The sequence below is a fragment of the Podarcis filfolensis genome, assembly GCF_964270895.1.
Source record: "Podarcis filfolensis genome assembly, chromosome: 10".
Lineage (NCBI taxonomy): Eukaryota > Metazoa > Chordata > Lepidosauria > Squamata > Lacertidae > Podarcis > Podarcis filfolensis.
Window position 1 is genome coordinate 42,073,268 of NC_139612.1, and position 18,103 is coordinate 42,091,370.

The following is an 18,103-nucleotide window of genomic DNA, read 5'->3' on the forward strand; positions in this document are numbered from 1 at the left end:
TTTATCTCAGAGAAACAATTGCTTATGAGGCTGCAGCCCTCCACACGCTTCCTGGAGAGTAAGCCCCATTGGACACAGCATTGAATTGTGGTGCACATATCAGTATTGCTTTCCATACATTTGAAAATAAGTGAACCCCGAATATTGTGGTGCTGTTGTGACAAAATTCAGTGGTGGAGAAAGAGGTGCAGGGATTTTAAAATCTCAGCTAGCATTTGAAAGATCTAGGAGGAATAACCAATACAGAACATATCCCTCAATCTAGCAAGGGACCTTAGCAGTATGGAAGGAAGTCAGCTTTCATAAACCTTTCCAAGGCTAGATGGCCCATGGCTCAAGGAACTCTTTTGAAAACCTGAAACCTTATCAAAAGCTGACATCCTTAGCAAATAATGCTTTCCCACCCAACAACTGATTGATACGATTTTAGCTTTTAAATTATTTGTTTATTATTTAATTAATTTATACCCTGCTTTCTAATGCTCTTCCAAAGCAGCTCTGGGTGTGTTCTCCTGGTTCAGAGACATAGACACAGTGTAAGTGCCAAGAGACATTTGTCCACCAGGATGTTTGAAATAGTTCTAGCCAGAACCCAAGTTCATTTTTAAATAAAAAGTACTTCTCACATAATAGTCATTGTACCAATGAGGAAGGATTGAGGAGGGAGGGTTGTTCTTTTCAAAAATGCAATTTATGTTATTACATTACAATCTGTTTAGATGCTGTTTCTTGTTTTGTTGCAGTTGTATGAAAAGGTTGCTCTTTTTCTTACAAATTTAGGTAAGTAATAATAACAATGAAGCAACATATTGGATAACATTTAAATCCATTCTTCCAGTAGACTTCTGGCCATGGTAGGGATGGGATGTTGGCTTTTACCTTATAGTTAGCCCCTGGGAAGCCAAAAAGTCTTGAACCAGCCCTGGTTCCAGATTCAGTCCCTGGCATATCTCATAGGATCTCATGTATTAATTTTGTATTTTACACACTAATCCTGTTCATAGAGCCAGTATGTATACTGAATATCAGGGGGGGTGGAAGGGGAAAACAATATTGCACAACACACTCCATCACCTACCTATGCAGAGTTGACTGTCAGAATAGATCCCACAACAGATACAAAGAGTTTAAGAGCCACGATCCTGGGACAGAAAGCCACTCAAGTCTTTAGCTGTAGCAAAATGACTCCATTGTGGTTTGGAATTTTCCCCTCCAGTATTCTATAGGGCAAATATGATGTTTCATTATTTTTCAAGCTTGATTCCCACTCCTTTCACCCCAGGGTCTCTGTGGCATGCATATTCTATGCCTGAGTGGGTGTTTGAATTGCTGGTTCACATGCTTATGTCCTAATTGGAGTGTTGGTCTCCCAGTCACCCTAACGAACATTAAGAAGAAAAGTCCTCTCCAAACCGACTGTCAGTTTGGAATTTATAATCCAGTGTCTTAGAGCACATTCTGTCAATTTAATTACAGTATACAGCAGAAGTGAACCCAGTGTACAAGACTTCTATAAACATGGAAATGCCAGGCAGTCTTTCTGTTTGGCAATTCGAAACAGAACAAAATGCGTATCCTCTGGCAAATTTACAATTCAGTCATTTTCATCTGTCACATTTTTTTACAAAAGCAGATAGAGGATCCCAGAGTAGAATTTTAAGCATCCCTTGCTTTTGCTAGCATACTGATAAAATTTGCATTGTCTGGTTCTTAAATTTAATGTGGAATCCTGTGCCTCAAACTTTGAAGCCCATTAAAGTGAGTGGGACTTATGTCTGAGTAACCATTTATCAGAGCAAAAGAAGAGTTCTGCTGAATCAGAAAGACCAAAGGCCCTTTTTGTGCAGTTCTATTCTGTTTCTCAAGTGGTCAACCAGTTGCATCTCTAAGAAGCCCGCAAGCAGGACAATGGCCCTCTCTTGCTACTGCTCTCAGGCAACTGGAGTCAGACATACTGCATCTGAATGAGGATTGGGCTGCAAGATCAAACGTTTTGTTTGCAAATACAGTGCAAGCTCCCCAGAGTTTTTAATAAATAAATAACTCTTATCAGACAATTAAATCTGACTACATGTCTTTAAAATCTGCTCTCCCTTTTTCACAGAGCAACCTCGGACTGAATCTGAGTGGGAGAACAGCTTCACTTTGAAAATGTTCCTTTTTCAGTTTGTCAATCTGAACAGCTCTACTTTTTATATAGCATTCTTTCTTGGAAGGTAAGGTTAATAATGTGCATTGTGCCTGCCTGGGAAGCTGTAGAAAACTATCAAGGGAGATGGAGTGGAAAGATGAAATTGCTGTTAATTTTAAGTGCTAAAGCAGAGGTTGTCAACATGGTACCTTGTTGGAGTCCCATCATTCCATACCATTAGCCAAGTTCCATACCATTGGCTGGGACTGTTGGCAGTGAGGATCTCACAATATCTGCAGGGCACCACATTGGTGACTCCTATGTTAAATATACCATAAATAATAAAGATATCATGTTTTACAGAAGTCCTATCAAATTCTGCTGCTATCCAGGTTAATTAAAAAAGTGGTTAAAATTTAAAGGGTTATCTTCATACTCGGAGTAAACTCATTGACCCTAATTTTACCCTGCCTATCATACCAATTTATGATCCCAGGATGGATTACAATATAAAATATAACAACAGAAACACCACAATCAATAAAATATAACAGAATAGAAACAACCCCTTACCCAACTCAGTAAAGCACAAAATGAGTTGCAGACTGGCATGATTGCGTTGAGAGAGGAGGGGGAGAGGATAAGAAAGAGAATTCTCATAGTTTACATACGGATTGCCTAATGTACTTTTCTGTATGCCCTGTGCTGCTGGGTACAAGATGTTAAGTGCCTTTAGACTTTCCATTTTTACTCTCAACTGTCTATTACATCAATGATACCTGTTAATGGAACCTGATAATGAGTGTTAATGTGAAATGTACATTACAAACACCTGAAAGCTAAGATTTATCATTTACTTAAGGGAAGTTGGATGGAAAATTTGCACCTATTGCAAAGCATTTATACAGCAGGGCTGAAACATCCTCTAGAAGTTGCATTTTAAATTTATTTTTCATTCAAGCTGTGAAACCATTATTATATAAAAGCTCAGGGCAAGCAAGAATATCAGTATTCCAGTACAGCTACAATCTATCAGGAATGTTTTCTAGGCAACCTAGTTTGTAATGAATGATCTTTGTAGAATAGCTGATATCCACACTTACCACTTGTACAGGAGTTGTTCATGATGAACTGCACATCCTGGTTTTCCAGCTAGGTACAAAGCATTTTAATGCTGAAGTTCCAGAAAGGAACTGTGGGTAAACATTTGCTCAGAGTGATAACCTCTCTATGCTGACTATCAATAATGACTTTCATATATTCAGACATAATTTAATTTAAATGCATATTTAGAAATGCTATTTAAATGCATATTTAATGTCATTTCCCTTAGAAAAATATAGCTGGAATGATTGTGTTTGGTCTTTTCCTGTTGTGATCAGAAATCTAACACAAAAGGGATGATGGTTTCTCTTATGTTGAAGATTTACAGGTCACCCTGGTGCCTACTTGAGGCTGATAAACAGATGGAGACTAGAAGAGGTAAGTGGCGTATTGAGGCATATTGTACAGTGCTGCAACTGGTACAAACTAGGGTCAAATACTGTCCTATGGCAGCTAAATGATTCACTCTGGAAAACAGGAATGTCTAGAATATATGTGATTCAATATAATATATTACATAATTTTATAATTAAAAACAGAAATGAAATGTTATATAAAATAAATAAAAACAAATAAAAATTAGTGTATCGTTGAGTGAGGAATTTAAGAGCTAATAGACAAATCGCTTCTTTTCAAATGAACCTTGTGAATATTTTGAGGGTCTTAAAAATCCCTATCTGAACAACAACAGCAATTTAAAGGATGACATCATGGCTTTTGCTAGAAGTGGGACCCTACTACATTTTGTTCTCCCTTTCTAGAACCAGTTAAAATGTTCATTTGCTGGGGTGTTCCTGTCCTCTCACATGACTCTACCATATCACTTGTCACAAGGGGAGACACTCCTTTGAAAGTGCCAACACTTTTAAAGTCATGTCCCTCATCAAAACTTAACACCTCAAAAAGAAGTGGCAGTGGGCACTTAGATTGTAAAGAGGTCGTTGAGGTGCCATAAGCAGACAACAGGTTTTTTGTCTGGTTGGGTTTTTTATTTTATTTTTTGCTTGCTTTTACTTATCCACTTTTCCAAGGAAAGGGTAAATCTGGATTCAGTACTGGTGGGCGTTCTTATTCTGATGATGTTGCGTGGACCCTGGAAAACATGCATGCACTAATCCCACCAAAGAAATACCTATCTGAAAGCACCCAATCTGCATGTTATGAACCTCACACAGAGATTCAGGACTCCGGGTTGTGGGGGCCCTTGGTAGTGGGCCTCTTGTGTAGTGCACCCCCATGTTTATTTCATGGGGGCCGTGGATAGCATGCTGCAGAAGCAGGAGGACACTAGCTTATCAGAGCAGCAGAAGAGGGGGCCTAGGGGAGTGGGATCAGCAGCAGTGTATCCTTGGGGGCTTCCAAATGGTGGGAGACCACCATAAGCAACTGTAGTAGATGTTACCATTTATCTGAGGTGCTTTTTTGTAAAATTGGGGGTGACTGGAATGTTCTCATGACAAGTAAGGTGATAATGATGACAGGGGTGCCAACTTGAATAAAATACTGTGGGGACACAGGTAAGCCCCGCCCTGCATAATCGATCACATGATGCAGTGCACACACACCATTTGAATGGGAATGTCCATCAACTTCAGGAGCAGCTCAGCCCCCTCAATTATTTAATTGCCCCCATGGCCCCTAGGAGTTGGCTTCTATGAATGGTTGTGTGGAAGAAATGTATCTGTTCAGCAACTGAATATTTGAACCAGCCATTAGATATCCACACCAGACAATATAAAGCACATGGCTTCCTCCAAAGAATCCTGAGATTTGTAGTTTACTCTTCACAGAGCCACAATTTCCAGGGCCCTTAATGGACACTGGGGGTTATTTGGGAGAAGCCACATGCTTTAAATTTATGGTGTGAATGTGATATGTGCATACGTGTGTGAAATCCCTTTCAGCCTAACCTTCCATATGTGACATTCGGTGTCGGCCAATGGACATGGCTTGACCAAAATGGCCTCATGGGCCAAATGACAAGGCCTGCTGCGCCTAATTAGGCCTGCGGATTGGAGGTTCCCTGCGGCTGTTATAGGAATTACTTCTGAGTAACCATGCATAGGATTACATTGTCACTGAACCTTGAACTTGCAACATGATTTGTAATACAAATTTAATATGCAAGCTATTTTTACTCTTTAACGGCCCATTATTTGCTCCCATGCCCCTCCCTCCTCCCCCTACAGTGCCACCCTAGTGGATGCCTTATAGATCTCTGTATGCAAATGGGTATTATAATGGTGCTAAAGCAGACTTGGAACAACTTCATGGAACTAGGCTACCCGTAAGTAACTGTGGGATTTTATTTTTAAAAATCCTTGTTTTTAACTGATGGGGTGCTAAACCATGATTGGCAAGTGTCTTTTATGTGATGCACCTTGTTCATTCGTGTATTTGTCTGATAGCCATTCTACTAAGGATAATGTAGCAGGACTATTCTGTGAAAGATTTGACCTTACAAAAGGAGTATCTGAAAGAGAAGCTTGCCCGTGTATTGGTGGCTAGATAGGTTTGCCTTGTTATCTATGGTTTTGCAAGCGGATTATTTATATAGTACTATAAAATTCATTCTCCCCACCCCCCTTCAAAAACAGAGATAGGAGGAAAAGTGCTCTGAGAAGAGCAGATAGAATGCATTCACCTGTGTTTTATACAATAAAATGAAATACGTTGTAATTAATTGATTAAAACATACACATGTTGAAACATAATGGTATAAATAATACCCAACATCAAAATGACAAATAATTGAATAGCTCAAAACTCCTTATATAGAAAATGGATTGAAATATTTTACATCACTAAATCAATACTGCTGATTTTAGAAGTAGTAGGACCTAGTAGTGCTTCAGTTAAAATCCTGTTGAAATAGGTAAGCTGATTTATACATCTATGTTTTAGAAACCATGCTTTTGGCTTGGAGACTGACAGCCCAGTCTTAGCCCTGTATACTTAAGAAGGATGTCTCACTAATTTCAGTGGGATTTATTTCCAAGTAAGGGCAGCTGTGTATGTTGCACAGAGTAACTTATAAATCTTTTATGGCTTCCTGTATAATGTCCTGAGTTGTACCTATTGCATCAGCACTTGGTTCACTTGTTAGCAGACAACATGTACTGTAGTTATTAGCTTCCCCACTTATCTCTGCTTCCTAGCATACTGAACATTCAGTCCTCACAAATACACCCTTTTTAAAGGAACTCCATACATCTGAACACGCTTCCTCTTCTGATTAGTTCAGACAATTAGCTCTGTCCTTTGCAATGGGAGTTACACAAACCAATCAATCAGGCTAAAACGTGTATGTATTCTCTTTCTTCCTTTTATATTATCTGGAGGTAACAACATTGGTTTGTGTTCAACAAAGGCTATTAATCTAAACAATCAGCTGTGCATCACAAAAACATGTCTATGTCATGAATTGCTTAGTGTGTTAATTTGTAACATTTCCTAAGAGTTCTAACTAACTTTGCTGTTCAATCTCTTTTAATAATAATAATAATAATAATAATAATAATAATAATAATAATTTTATTTATATCCCGCCCTCCCCAGCCGAAGCCGGGCTCAGGGCGGCTAACAACAATAAAATAATACAACATTCTAAAATCATTTAATTATAAGATTAATTCAAATCAAATTGATGGCAACCATTGGGCTAGAGTTTTGTGAAGAGTGCCAAAGGAGGGAGTCAGGCTGTGCCCTGGCCAAAGGCTTGGTGGAACAGCTCTGTCTTGCAGGCCCTGCGGAAAGATGTCAAGTCCCGCAGGGCCCTAGTCTGTTGTAACAGAGTGTTCCACCAGATCAGAGCCACAGCCTTGGGATCTCCAAGATGTTTTTGTTTGAAGATTGTAAGTTCCTCCGTGGGACATACCAGGAGAGGCGGTCCCGTAGGTACGAGGGTCCTAGGCCATATAGGGCTTTAAATGTTAAAACCAGAGACAAAGGTCAAAATTGCATTTGGACTGGTCTGACTCGAACCCCACTTATTTTTTTTAATGGCTATTGTGGAACCTGAAGGTTGTCACATAACAGACTTTGTGCCTGATATTTATGAATTACTCATGGCACCTGAATGCCTGCAAACCTTCCAGCATTTTTCATCCTCTCCTTATATAACCTTATTGATCTAAATAGTGTGCAGATACCCAAACAGCAGGATATCTGGTATATGGACTAACAGGAGTAGAGTGGACCCACTAACTGTCCTGTTCTGCAAACACAAGTGTGGCATGGTGGAGGAGAGGCAGATGACAATGTTGAAATCAGTTGGTTAGAAAAAATGGCATTTCCCTCCTACATATGCAGGTTAATTCAGAACTGGTGGACCAGAAGAAGATTGCGACAGGAGCACGGTTCACTGCGAAAAGCAAGCTTCCCACAGTGGGAGAAAGACTACAACCTTCAGCCTATGAATGCATATGGACTCTTTGATGAATATCTAGAAATGAGTATGAAGAACTCTATGTGTAAATTGCTTCATCACGGTCATTTATACAGTGGTACCTCGGTTTATGAACTTAATCTGTTCCGTTTCCCTAATGAGGCCTCCTGCCGCCGGTGCCCTTCCACTATTCAGATTCCGTTCTTAGACCGAGGTAAAGTTCGCAAACTGGGACACTACTTCCAGTTTTGCGGAGTTCTTATACAGAATAGTTCATAAACAGGACTGTTCTTAAACCGAGGTACCACTGTATATCATGCTTCATTCCGCTACTTCCAAACAACAAGAATGTATTATTTTAGTATAACAATCCGAAGCATTACTGCATTTAGTCTATAAAATTATTATTGCCTTAGACTAGAACAAATATAGCTTAGGACAGCCTTCCCCAACCAGGTGCCCTCTATATGTTGTGGACTACAGCTCCCATCATACCTGACCATTGTCCATGCTGACTGGGACTGGTGGGAGTTGGTAGTCCAAAATATATGGAGAGCATTGAGTTGCAGTCTATTACTTTAGGACAATCATCCAGTTCTGGGAATGGATTGTTCACTTCCATATGGAGTCAACAATACGGCACAAGGTGCTGCAGTGGAGTAAAACAATTCTTGTTTTAATTATCTCCCACACTCAAGGCCTTGCAATGTGTTTTGGATCTAGCTTGAAATTTTGAGTCGTAAGTTGGAGTGCAGCTGGCAGGGGTATTTAAACACTTAAATCAACTACTTGAAACAGTAGGCACAACACCAGAGTCACTAACCTGTGGCCTTCCAGACTTCGTTGGACTACAAGTCCCATTGTCGTTGACCATTGGTCATGCTGGCTGGGGCTGTTTAGGAGTTAGAATCTAACAACATTTGGAGGGCTTCTGGTTAGCCATTGCCTGTGCTTCTCCTTACTCAATGAAGTCATGGGTTAAAAAACAAGTAAATTTACCATACAGAAAGCATAGTGGGAACCCAGGTCTTCCATTTGCCTCTCATGTTCATTAAAGCTCAGGAACAAATATGCCGAAAATTTTGATAACAAGGGACAAGTTAAGATAGATCAATGGTGCAGATATATCCAAAGTCAGCACTCTAATTTTGGGTTGTTTTCCAGCATATGGCTGAGTGTGTCCCTCATTCTCACCCTTTCACAGTTCTTCAGTTTGGATTCACAACCATCTTTGTGGCAGCTTTTCCACTTGCTCCACTTCTGGCCTTACTTAACAATATTATTGAAATCCGGCTTGATGCATACAAATTTGTTACACAGTGGAGGCGGCCATTAGCTTCTAGAGCCAAAGATATAGGTAAGCTGTTTACCATTATGAATTTCAAGTGTCTGCTCAATGCCACAATCTGTTCATACATTCAGTTGTTCTCTAGGTTAGACTGCTGTAATGCTCCCTCTGTGGGGCTGCCCCTAAGGTTGCCCCAGAATCTGCATCTAGTGCAAAATGTTGAGACTTGAATGCTCTTTAGGGTAGACTATCACCATCATGTTACACCACTGCTTAAAGAGCTTTTTGGGGGGGGGATTGCCCACAGTTGCTGAGCTTTTTTCGGGGGGGATTGCCCAGACTTGTTTAACTTGGGGGGGGGTGGAATTGCCAAAAATAGCTCACCCGCAGGACCAAAACAGCCAATCACATGCACAGTGATGAACCAACCAATTGTTAGCAAGCGGCAATCACCCACCCTAATACTACAGCAGCAAATAGCCAGTGGACCTTGCCAAACCCACCAATCACCAACAAAAACATAGCTGACAATCTCCTGCTCGCGGCAGCCACCAATCGCCTGTCCCACCTCTCCACTATCCATGTATAAGATGCCCACCAATTTTAAGCATAATTTTAAAATAAAAGAACCTCATCTTATGCACGGAAAAATACAGTAGCTACCATGCTAAGTTCACGATACTGGTGTTACAAAGTCCTATACAGAATGGCCATTTTGTGTTTTGCCACACATCATTTAGCTATGGTATCGGCTGCCCATTACACTCTCTCAAAATTCAAAATGTTCCCTATGGTCCAAAAAGGCTGGCGACCCCTGGTGTTGATAATACTGAGTTAGATGGATCAGTGATCTGATTTGGTATAAATCAGCTTCCTATGTGCCTATTAAGTAGTAAATGTTTTTATTTATTTTATTTCTTTGGAGAGTTTTATGATTAAGTGGCCTATAAACCTCGTTAAAGTTTTTTTAAAAAAGCTTTCAGTGGATATTTAAAATAATATAGCAAGATCGCCAGCTTAATGTCAATAGGCAGAGAGTTTCAAAGCATAGCTGCCGCCGCACTAAAAGACAGATGCTTTGCAAATGTAGAACCAACGTTATATGGGATTTGTACTAATAAGTTGCAACTGTATTTGCATTTGAAATGCTACTTCTGCTGCTGTTCCTGGAACTAACACAGAATTTTCTTTATTACACAGGAATCTGGTATGGAATTTTGGAAGGCATAGGAATTCTTTCAGTTATCACAAATGCATTTGTTATTGCTGTAACTTCGGATTTTATCCCTCGGCTTGTTTACGCTTACAAATATGGACCATGCGCAGGTCAAGGGGAAGCTGGACAAAAGTAAGTTTTAATTATAGAAACATGAAGTAAGGTCATCCCAGGCCCAATCTACACGAGCATTTTTTGTGTGATGCTGTTGCTTCTTGCTTGCTCAGGAGGCACACAGTACATGCCCCCAACCTGTAATAATAGCACCACTTCAGCTTCTTGATTCCATGACTTCTCAGGCTATTTTTTAAAATGATTTTTGTAACCACCTTTCTACTTATTGCATTACTCTTTTGCTGGGGATTTCCAGTCAAACCCACAGTGTGCTGCTTTTGTTATAAGTGGGAGAGACTTTGATCCTACAGAACTTGCTTGGTATCCTTCTTCATCATCTTCTCTCTCTATCCCATCAGCTGGGTGGGAGTGGACCTATGGAAAGGAAGTTTTATCCTCCAACAACTGGGTGGCTTTTTTTTTAATGCTGCTGTTTAGTAGGCACCTGTGCTTAACTTAAACGGCCTTTCCCATGCAACTTTTATTATTCATGGGGAGGGAAAATGCAGTTGTGGTGTACCCACAGCCACATCCTTATCTGAGGGGTGTGTGTTTGCAGTTTCTTATTCACCCTTGTGCAAAGTAATTCAGAGGATGATCTCTCTATTAACTTGGATTAACACATGCATGTACCTGAGTTGTTGTTTTTAAGAGTGAACTTTCAAGCACTGCACAGTTACAACTAACTGCAGTGATGGTTGCCATAGAGTTTTGTGATAAAGACCCTCCCAGGTATGTATTGCCCTTTGCGATGGCATGTAGCACATATAAACAAATGAGATTCAGCAGTGTGTTCCATATAGTGTGCCTCTTGAGTGGCAATTGCATTGGTGAAAAATGCAGTACCGCGATGCCTCAAAAACATAAGGGATGTCAGTATGGCTTGTGCCCAGATCTCCATAATTTAGTGCCTTCCACAAGCATCTCTTGAAAGTTCATCCAGCCATTTGTACTCCTGTTTGGCTTCAAAGAACATAAGGAACGAGATAAAAAAAATGTCTTTTTGCCTAATGCGGCAATAAATAGGGAAAAACTACAGCAATACAAAGTTTTGTACCAATGCTATTATAAGTTCTGCAAAGTAAAGATTTGTTGTTTGATATTTTGTGGGAAACAATAAATATAACAATAAGATATTACTCCCAGAAGCTCTCTTTGAGGAATGGAAAGAGAGTCTCCTGCCATTTCCTGTAGTTTTTCCAGAACATATGTTTAGGGTCTACTACTGCAATTTTTAGCCATACCGTGATAATTTTAATGCAGACAGAGGTGACTGAAGCTTCCATAGTGTGGTGTATAATAAGACAGAAAGACATAGTACTGATGCTGTTGCTATTTTTCTATTTCAAAAGTTTACCCTTCGTTTCATTGGCGTTATGTGCTGGGAACTGTGTTCCTGCTGGATGCCTTAACACCTTAACCTAGTGAGCTAAGCCACGTTTCACAAAGGGTAACTTCCATTAAACATTCAGATGTATTACATTTTCATTTTTTCATGCACAGGAATGAATTTGTTGATGTTATATTTTTGCTCTATTTTGGGCGTCATTGTAGTTTTGTCATAGTGGCAGAAAATGAACAGTTAAAGTTACAACTTGTGATTGACAGCGCTACTAACTCATTAGCTTGTCAAGGATTTGGCACTTTGGTATATGTTGGAGAGGAAACAAATGCTCTGTTTCCATAATGAGTTGGGTCTGATTTCTAAGTTGTCAGGCTCCCTAAAGTTGTGTATCACTGCAGGGCATTCGAAGGTTTGCTTTTTCCTGTCTCCTTTCTTTTGCCAGCACAACACAATGGAGAGAGAGAAATTTAGAAATGTACTGTGTAAGGGTTTTCAGCCTGTTCTGTTCATGCCAGCTTGCCTTTAAAGTGGGAATATGCAGGTCTTCTCGGAGCTGACTCAGGACCAAGATAGGACAAAGTATAATTTACTGTGGCATTCTTTTGCTGAAAGAAATATAAAATATAAATATTTCAGTACTTCAGTAGAGTTTTTATTCCCCAAAGTCGGCGGTTGCGCTTTGCTTGCAAAACTGTTATAAGTGTTAGTAATACTGATCCATAAGTGATCATCAGTCACACTTGGCTGGAATGTTGATTTTATTAACTCTTGTTTCTAAGATGTTTGGCTCACAGACGGAAGTGTTCCTTGCCCCCGCTCCCATCAACATGCCATGTTTTGAAACAAGTCTGAAGTTAAAAGACTGAATGTACTAAATGGAAAAATTCTTGTTTCCCAGGTGTATGGTTGGCTACGTTAATGCAAGTTTATCAGTTTTTCTAGTGTACGATTTTGAACATCGTTCAGAACCATCATCAAATGGAAGTGAGTTCTCCGGCACGCCGTTAAAATATTGCAGGTAAAGAAATATATGCAAAACTACTGCCATGTGAATAATAATCTCTATTCTGATGGTATTATTAGTATCAGTATAGCTAGTGAATCGTAGGAGCTCCTGCCCTCCACTCCACTTTCCTTCCAGGTAAGCAGCAGGAACCCACCGACTGGGGGGGTCAGGCAACTGCTACCACCCCACTGCACCATTCACAGCTGCCCAGGAGCTTGAGCTATGAATCAGGAAGTCTGCAGTTAAATTCTTCTTCCATGAATTCCTGAGATGGCTATAGACCTGTCCCACCACTGTATTCTCCGTTTTCTGGCTTTAAATTTTGAAGGCAGGGAAGATAATTGTAACCCCTATAATTTCTCAGCCTGCGAAAATACAGCTCAGAATTAACAGCAACTGTCTCTTCCGACATTAAACCCAGAAAACAATGGAGAAGGTGAGGAAACAGAATCTGGGTGGTGGGGGAGGAAGGAAGGAAGGAAGGAAGGAAGGAAGGAAGGAAGGAAGGAAGGAATTGAAAGAGCAGAAAGTGGCCATTTATCCTGCTCAGTTATTATATGCAAAATTGAAAGATTCTAGGAGATTTTTTTATCCTATTGCTATTTGTTGCTGCTTTTTTGCACTTCAATAGTTGTCTAGACAAAGATATTGGAAAACGGGGTTGTTTTGTGTTCATGTAGATTAAACATAGTTTATTTTGCACTGTTGCTAAGTTTCCTTACTCAGGTATGTAGGAGGAGGACATGGTTTCAACAGACACTGCAACCAGACAAATCTATGGTGATAGACAGCAGTACTCAGAACAGGATCCTGGGTCCAGAAGCAGTTCTGCTTCCAGATCCCCACTGTCGATCTGCTTCTTTTCTCTCCCTCAATTGGTGGTATAGAACCAGAGCACTGTGTGCTCAGGAGGGCAGAAGTGGAGTGAAAAAGACAACTGTAGCTCTGGAGGAGCCTCATGCATAGGTTGAACTTCTTCAGATATGCAGGGTTGGCACTTCTTTGCCTCTCTATTGAAGTCTTATTTCTTATGTAAGAAAATAAGAAGAGCCTGGCTGGATGAAGCCAAAGGCCCACCTAGTCCACCATTTTGTTTTCACGTTGCCTAGTCAGATGCCAATGCCAACAGACCTAGGGCAGAATGCTCTTGCATTTATGGCCTGGCATTCATTGCCCTGAGATGGACAAGGCTAACTTCCTATTTTGTTTTGTTCTTAGGTACAGAGACTATCGTGACCCCCCTCATGCTCCAGTGCCCTACGGCTATACGCTACAGTTTTGGCATGTCTTAGCTGCACGATTGGCTTTTATTATTGTATTCGAGGTAAGTTTTAGGACTAAAACAAATTTTGCAGACTTCCAAACTTTATGTTGGGTTTTGAAACCAATTATCATCCTATATATGAGGAAAAAAGAATGATCTCCTAGTTGATTCTGTGCAACAGATCTCAGCACAGCATAGGATTTATTGCATGTAGCATGTTGGTCAGTTTCAGGGTCAAATCCCAGTTTTTGAATTTGTGAGGTAACCTAAATGTTTCATTTTTTAAAACACCCTTTTCTTACTGTCAGAAAAGGGAAGGAAAACCAAATAGTGATTACCCTCTTTTTCTTAGCATTCTGGATATTCAGTTTAGAATTAGTATTATGTGCCAAGGCAGAAACTTGTTAAAATGTTTGTAGTCAGTGTATTGTATAACTCTTGGTAAAAGAATAATTAGTAATTACTGTCATTTTGCATTTAATCAAATATTGTACTTCCATTTCCCCATATTGTTAGTATGCTGTTTATGACTAGTTTTGTCAAATAAGCTGTTGCAACATAATTATTGTGAATGAAATGAAAACTCCAGCAATCCAAAATGTGGGAGCATGACTGAATAATTAAAAATTAAAGACTGTTTAAACCAGCAAAGTCCACCGTGCTGTGAATATTTTCAGATAAATTCAGTTATAAATAAAAAGAGGCAATCCTAGTTTAAAGAGAATTAACATAATTTGAAAAACTGCTGATAAACCATAAGGACCATTAACTGTCAGAGATTTGGAAATTGCTTCTTAAATACGATACTTAATCAGAACAAGTAAAAGAATTCATGATTAAGTGGGGGCGAGACATAAGACTATCTGTGGGGAGACACACAAGTTTGCATTGAACATAAATATATGAGAAAACTGCTATGAAACAGATGGTATGTAACAGCAAAGATTATCCAAATAGATGCTTGAAATGCTGGTGGTGGGAGGGGAATTGGGAATTACGGTTGCATTTGGTGAGAATGTCTTTTTGAAGAGATACTATAAAAACAACCTTAAATAGTAAAAATTGTGGGATATTTTTTGTTTATTCTACTTATGTCATAAAATTATACTGCTTGATTGTAGGAAAAAACCCTCAAAGTGGATATGAGACACCATTAGCCCCAGAGTTTTTCTTATTAAATTATTTAGGCAGTTTACTGAAATATTCCAGCTTGCCTCCTTTAAGAGGCAGTTCTGCTATGCCTCAGGCACAGTGGTCACCAGGTTAATTTTTCTAGAATAAAAGGTGCTGGAACTCACCACGAACGCCTCCCTTGTTCTCTTATAATGGCAGTGGTGCCCACCTGAGAGGTGCTGGAACTGAGTTCCTGCTGAAAAAAGCCCTGGTTGGTCACCAAGGTGTAGCCCTGTAGTTGAATAGGGTCAGCAGCTCTGCCACCGTGGCCCAAGAGGCAACCAGGGTCCTTACAGCCTGTTTGCTCATCCCCAGTCTTTTTTTCCTTCATTGCCAAAGGTATGGCTTACCACGACATCTGAACCTGAGCTCATGGTTAAACTCCTCGCAGAGTGGTCCCAATGAAGAGCCCCCAGTTTGGGAGCCAATAATTCCTTCGGCAGTGTCCCAGAGCTCTTCCACCTGCTTCCCAAAGTCAGGTGCCTCCATTACTCAGCTTTGGGAAGGCAGTGAGAGGGCTCTGGCAGTATCCCAGATCCCTCATGCCTCCTTCCCAAAGCCCAGCACTTCACTTTACCTTACCCTGCTTTGGGAAGGTGGCATGAGGGCTGTGGGACATTGTCAGAGCCCTCCCACTCCCTTACCAAAGCCTAGTAAGTGAGGAATACTTGCTGGGAGCACAGGTGGGGGAAAATATAAACTGAGAGCAAAGAACTGTGGCTCCCCATTCATTTATTTACCCCAGCCCATGGAAGGTTGTGATCACAAGTTGCAGGCTTACTGTACTGTATGAAAGAGAAACCGTACAGGTTGTGTTTTTTATCGGTATTAATCATTCTTATGCTCAACAGAATTGTTGGGAGTGAAAATGGAAATATGGGGGGGGGGGAGTATGGGGTGTGTTATAGCTCAGCGAAAAAGCCTATGCTTTCCTAGCAAACGGGCCAGTCCCAATTGTTTCCAGGTAATGTTGACAATACTGAGCTCAGATGGGCTGGTGGTCAGACTTGGCAGTTTCCTGTGTTCCTAAGAGATGGAACAAAATGTGAATGCATAAATAAAGGTGCAATTGCAAAGACTGCATTTGTACAGATTTTTCTTAGCTGAGTATATTTCTTTAAAAGTATTCCACATATTGTTGAACTTTTATGCTTAATTTACACGTTTGTTTTCTACAGCACCTGGTGTTTTGTATAAAACACTTGATTTCCTATTTAATCCCAGATCTACCTAAAGATCTGAGGGATCGTATGAGAAGGGAAAAGTACCTGATCCAGGAAATGATGTATGAAGCAGAACTGGAGCGTCTACAGAAGGAACGGAAGGAAAGGAAGAAAAATGGGAAATCTTATCACAACGAGTGGCCGTAACTAAGCTGGGTGAGCATTTCTAAATGATACCTCAGTTCAACAGTGTGAAACAAATTGCCCTGATAATTTGAGAAACTCTCTAATACAATCAAGAGTTTAGATAACTGTTTTGTGGGCAAAGGGGCTTGAACATAACAAGTCTGAAAATATAGCTAGCCTATCCTATTACTTGGGGTGGATAACCTCTGGCTCGCAGTGTGTTACCAGTCAGCCACTGAGTTTAAAAATTGTGTTGCCTATTTTTTACCATTCTATTAACAATGCTCAACATAACCATACCAAGCCTAATAGTTTAACTATAGGAGGCAAGGTGAGAAATAAGAGAGTTAAAACCTACCATTATAGCTCAGGTAACCAACAATACAAATTGTGTTGCATTATGTTATGCAAGGTCCATCCTGTGGTACTTCTACCATCAGTTTACTCCTTTTGTATGGTTTCCTGGTGATTAAAAACTCTCAGCGTGGTATGTAGGTTTTGTTCAATAAAACACAGGAATAGATTGTAAGGTAAGTTTTCTGAAAACATCTTTGCATTGGCTTAATAAAATGCAATTTATTTTGTTCTTTTTATTATTATGTACTTTTGTGTTCTGACCCACCCTGCGACCTAGGGATGAAGAAGGGTGGTATATAAATTGAAGAAGATAAAATAATTTGTTCTATTGGCCCAACAAAAATTACCTTTTACTGTATTATTGTGTGTTTTTGAGCTTACATAAATCTCAGTCTGAAGGATCGGCATAATGTGTTGCTGCCACTGTTCACAGTGAGACATATCGTTTGATAATGAGTCCTCTTTCTATGCAACAAGTTTCCCCTTTTGTCCTTCATCAGATTAAAATACATGCAATCCAATTACAGTCCCCTAAAGATAAAAATTGTGGCCTTGAATCCAGTTAGAGATTCACATTTGCTTAATCTCACAACTTGTGTGTACATAATGCAATATCCTTGCTATTTGGTTGAATATATGAATTGTGTCTCCTCTTTTCCTGACTGGATATTATTTTTTGTTGTTGCTGCTGCTGCTGCTGCTTACATTTGCAGGTAGGATACCTATATTCCATTTGCTTACTACAGTTCCACGAGAACACTACCTTCAAGAGAATGAACAAAAGATGCAACCTCAATGCATGCCACAATCTGACATAGCAAACAGGACAGAACATGTCAAGGAGTTTTACTGTGAAATCATCTTGCAGTCTGCATATGATTGCTACTCATATGCCATTCTAAACAAGCATGCAACTCGTTTTTAAAATCAAGAAACTTATATACCGTGGACTATTTTTCAGCCTGTTTGCTACTCTTTTGCATTATGTTCCTTGTCACTTTTTCAACACTTCCAATAGTAAATAGACATAAAAAAATCTGGGTACTTTAGCAATGGCTATTATAACATCTCCTATTAAAGTACCATGTATATCAGACACACTGATTACATATCTGGTAGCTCTTTGTTTTCATTTTTTTTGAGGGAAGATATTATATATCATACATATGTATAATATATATAAAGTATATAGAGATTGTTTATTGTAAATAGCAAAACAAAAAACAAAAAAGCCCTATGGTTAAGAATGTCAAATTTTCACACTTAAAATATACCATCAACATAAAGCCATGTTTAATGCTTCAATAATGTGATAAGCTTTAAAAATAAATTATGGATAAAATTCTTGCTTTTTGTGTCTTCAAAAATT

The 18,103-nt window shown here is 39.6% G+C and overlaps 1 protein-coding gene across 5 annotated transcripts in view; it reads left to right on the top strand.

Annotated features, from left to right (window-relative positions):
• The window catches only part of ANO4 (anoctamin 4), a 132,513-nt gene extending 114,433 nt beyond the window's left edge, over positions 1-18,080 (top strand). For all 5 annotated transcript variants that reach the window (XM_083573609.1, XM_083573611.1, XM_083573613.1 and 2 more), the window contains 11 exons: positions 744-780; positions 2,105-2,216; positions 3,556-3,613; positions 5,425-5,522; positions 7,547-7,689; positions 8,827-8,979; positions 10,111-10,258; positions 12,484-12,603; positions 13,810-13,915; positions 16,207-16,407; positions 17,448-18,080. In XM_083573609.1, coding sequence (XP_083429735.1) covers positions 744-780; positions 2,105-2,216; positions 3,556-3,613; positions 5,425-5,522; positions 7,547-7,689; positions 8,827-8,979; positions 10,111-10,258; positions 12,484-12,603; positions 13,810-13,915; positions 16,207-16,398 — 1,167 coding nt within the window. In that variant the 3' untranslated portion in view covers positions 16,399-16,407; positions 17,448-18,080. The remainder of the gene's footprint in view (positions 1-743; positions 781-2,104; positions 2,217-3,555; positions 3,614-5,424; positions 5,523-7,546; positions 7,690-8,826; positions 8,980-10,110; positions 10,259-12,483; positions 12,604-13,809; positions 13,916-16,206; positions 16,408-17,447) is intronic.
• The last annotated feature ends 23 nt before the right edge of the window (positions 18,081-18,103 follow it).